The 2214-nt window shown below is 24.7% G+C and overlaps 3 protein-coding genes across 3 annotated transcripts, besides 10 other annotated features; all 3 read right to left on the bottom strand.

Annotated features, from left to right (window-relative positions):
• Positions 1–35: 35 nt before the first annotated feature.
• Positions 36–418, bottom strand: EDI_095420 (uncharacterized protein; the record flags this gene model as incomplete). The annotated part of the gene is made up of 2 exons (XM_001738472.1): positions 36–294; positions 321–418. 2 exons carry the CDS (start codon positions 416–418, stop codon positions 36–38), a joined length of 357 nt encoding a protein of 118 aa, XP_001738524.1.
• Positions 273–415: a microsatellite.
• Positions 304–374: a microsatellite.
• Positions 417–502: a microsatellite.
• Positions 503–583: 81 nt separating this feature from the next.
• On the bottom strand, positions 584–1109 carry EDI_095410 (uncharacterized protein; the record flags this gene model as incomplete). The annotated part of the gene is made up of 2 exons (XM_001738471.1): positions 584–986; positions 1093–1109. 2 exons carry the CDS (start codon positions 1107–1109, stop codon positions 584–586), a joined length of 420 nt encoding a protein of 139 aa, XP_001738523.1.
• Positions 804–929: a microsatellite.
• Positions 934–969: a microsatellite.
• Positions 1005–1155: a microsatellite.
• Positions 1156–1273: 118 nt separating this feature from the next.
• EDI_095400 (uncharacterized protein) lies at positions 1274–1656 on the bottom strand (the record flags this gene model as incomplete). The annotated part of the gene is made up of 2 exons (XM_001738470.1): positions 1274–1532; positions 1559–1656. 2 exons carry the CDS (start codon positions 1654–1656, stop codon positions 1274–1276), a joined length of 357 nt encoding a protein of 118 aa, XP_001738522.1.
• Positions 1511–1653: a microsatellite.
• Positions 1542–1612: a microsatellite.
• Positions 1655–1740: a microsatellite.
• Positions 1741–2041: 301 nt separating this feature from the next.
• Positions 2042–2167: a microsatellite.
• The last annotated feature ends 47 nt before the right edge of the window (positions 2168–2214 follow it).

Here is a 2214-nt window from a genome sequence, read left to right as displayed (position 1 = left end):
CGGTCGTGGGTTCGAGCCCCACGGGGGGCGTATTTTTATAATAAGAATAGGTGGTATAAGAGGAAATAGTATAAAGTATAAAGGTATAAAGGTATAAAGGTATAAAGGTATAAATGGTTATAGGTATAAAAGTATAAAAGTATAAAAGTATAAGAATATAAAGGTATAAAGGGATAAGAATAGTATAAGAGGAATAGAATAGTATAGTATAAAGGGATAAGAATAGCATATAGGTAATAGTATAAAGTAGGTACATCTAATAAGGATATAGGAAGTAAAATACTAAGTAAAATACTAAGGAAGTATAAAAAGATATATACATATATACATGTATAAGTATAATAAATAGAAATAGAAATATAAGAATATATCTACTAAAGAGAAAGAATAAGGGAATAAGGGAATAAAAAAAGAACATAATAATATAATATAATAATATAATAATAAGTGAATAAGATGATAATAATAATAATAGTAGCATAAAGGTTAATAATAATAGTAAAAAAGACGCTTCCGCTTGGGATCGAACCAAGGACCTAACGGTTAACAGCCGTTCGCTCTGCCGACTGAGCCACGGAAGCTTTCAGTAAGCATAAGTTAAGCAGAAGTTAAGCAGAAATGTTAAAGTAGATATGATAAGCAGAAATGATAAAGTAGATATGATAAGCAGAAATGATAAAGTAGAAATAATAAAGTAGATATGATAAAGTAAATATGATAAGCATAAGTTGAATAGGTAATAATAGGATAAAGTTATAAGGAGTAATAAGAAGGGTAATAATAGGATAAACATAATAAGAGGGTACATATATACATATATACATATATAAATATATACATATATAAATATATAAATATATACATAAGTACATATATACATAAAAGAATAAGAAGTACATAAGTACATATATAATATATATATATACATAGAAGAAATAAAAGTAAAAGTAAAAGTAAAAATAAGAATAAGGTATAGTAAAGATAGTCTATATATAATAGGTATAAAATAAGTAATAAGTAATAAGTAATAAGTAATATATAATATATAAAGAAATATAGAAATAAAAAGGAATAAATATAATAAGTCATTACATATATAAAATAAACATAAATAATAAAATAAAATTTAAATAAATATAAAAATATATATAAATATAGTCATAGTCTAGAAGTCAAGAATACTAATAATCTGTGAGCCTTCCTAGCTCAGTCGGTAGAGCGCGCGGCTCTTAACCGCGCGGTCGTGGGTTCGAGCCCCACGGGGGGCGTATTTTTATAATAAGAATAGGTGGTATAAGAGGAAATAGTATAAAGTATAAAGGTATAAAGGTATAAAGGTATAAAGGTATAAATGGTTATAGGTATAAAAGTATAAAAGTATAAAAGTATAAGAATATAAAGGTATAAAGGGATAAGAATAGTATAAGAGGAATAGAATAGTATAGTATAAAGGGATAAGAATAGCATATAGGTAATAGTATAAAGTAGGTACATCTAATAAGGATATAGGAAGTAAAATACTAAGTAAAATACTAAGGAAGTATAAAAAGATATATACATATATACATGTATAAGTATAATAAATAGAAATAGAAATATAAGAATATATCTACTAAAGAGAAAGAATAAGGGAATAAGGGAATAAAAAAAGAACATAATAATATAATATAATAATATAATAATAAGTGAATAAGATGATAATAATAATAATAGTAGCATAAAGGTTAATAATAATAGTAAAAAAGACGCTTCCGCTTGGGATCGAACCAAGGACCTAACGGTTAACAGCCGTTCGCTCTGCCGACTGAGCCACGGAAGCTTTCAGTAAGCATAAGTTAAGCAGAAGTTAAGCAGAAATGTTAAAGTAGATATGATAAGCAGAAATGATAAAGTAGATATGATAAGCAGAAATGATAAAGTAGAAATAATAAAGTAGATATGATAAAGTAAATATGATAAGCATAAGTTGAATAGGTAATAATAGGATAAAGTTATAAGGAGTAATAAGAAGGGTAATAATAGGATAAACATAATAAGAGGGTACATATATACATATATACATATATAAATATATACATATATAAATATATAAATATATACATAAGTACATATATACATAAAAGAATAAGAAGTACATAAGTACATATATAATATATATATATACATAGAAGAAATAAAAAGTAAAAAGTAAAAAGTAAAAAATAAGAATAAGGT

The sequence above is a fragment of the Entamoeba dispar genome, genomic scaffold, assembly GCF_000209125.1.
Source record: "Entamoeba dispar SAW760 scf_1105229461397 genomic scaffold, whole genome shotgun sequence".
NCBI lineage: Eukaryota > Evosea > Mastigamoebida > Endamoebidae > Entamoeba > Entamoeba dispar.
This window is presented reverse-complemented; position numbering and strand designations above follow the sequence as displayed.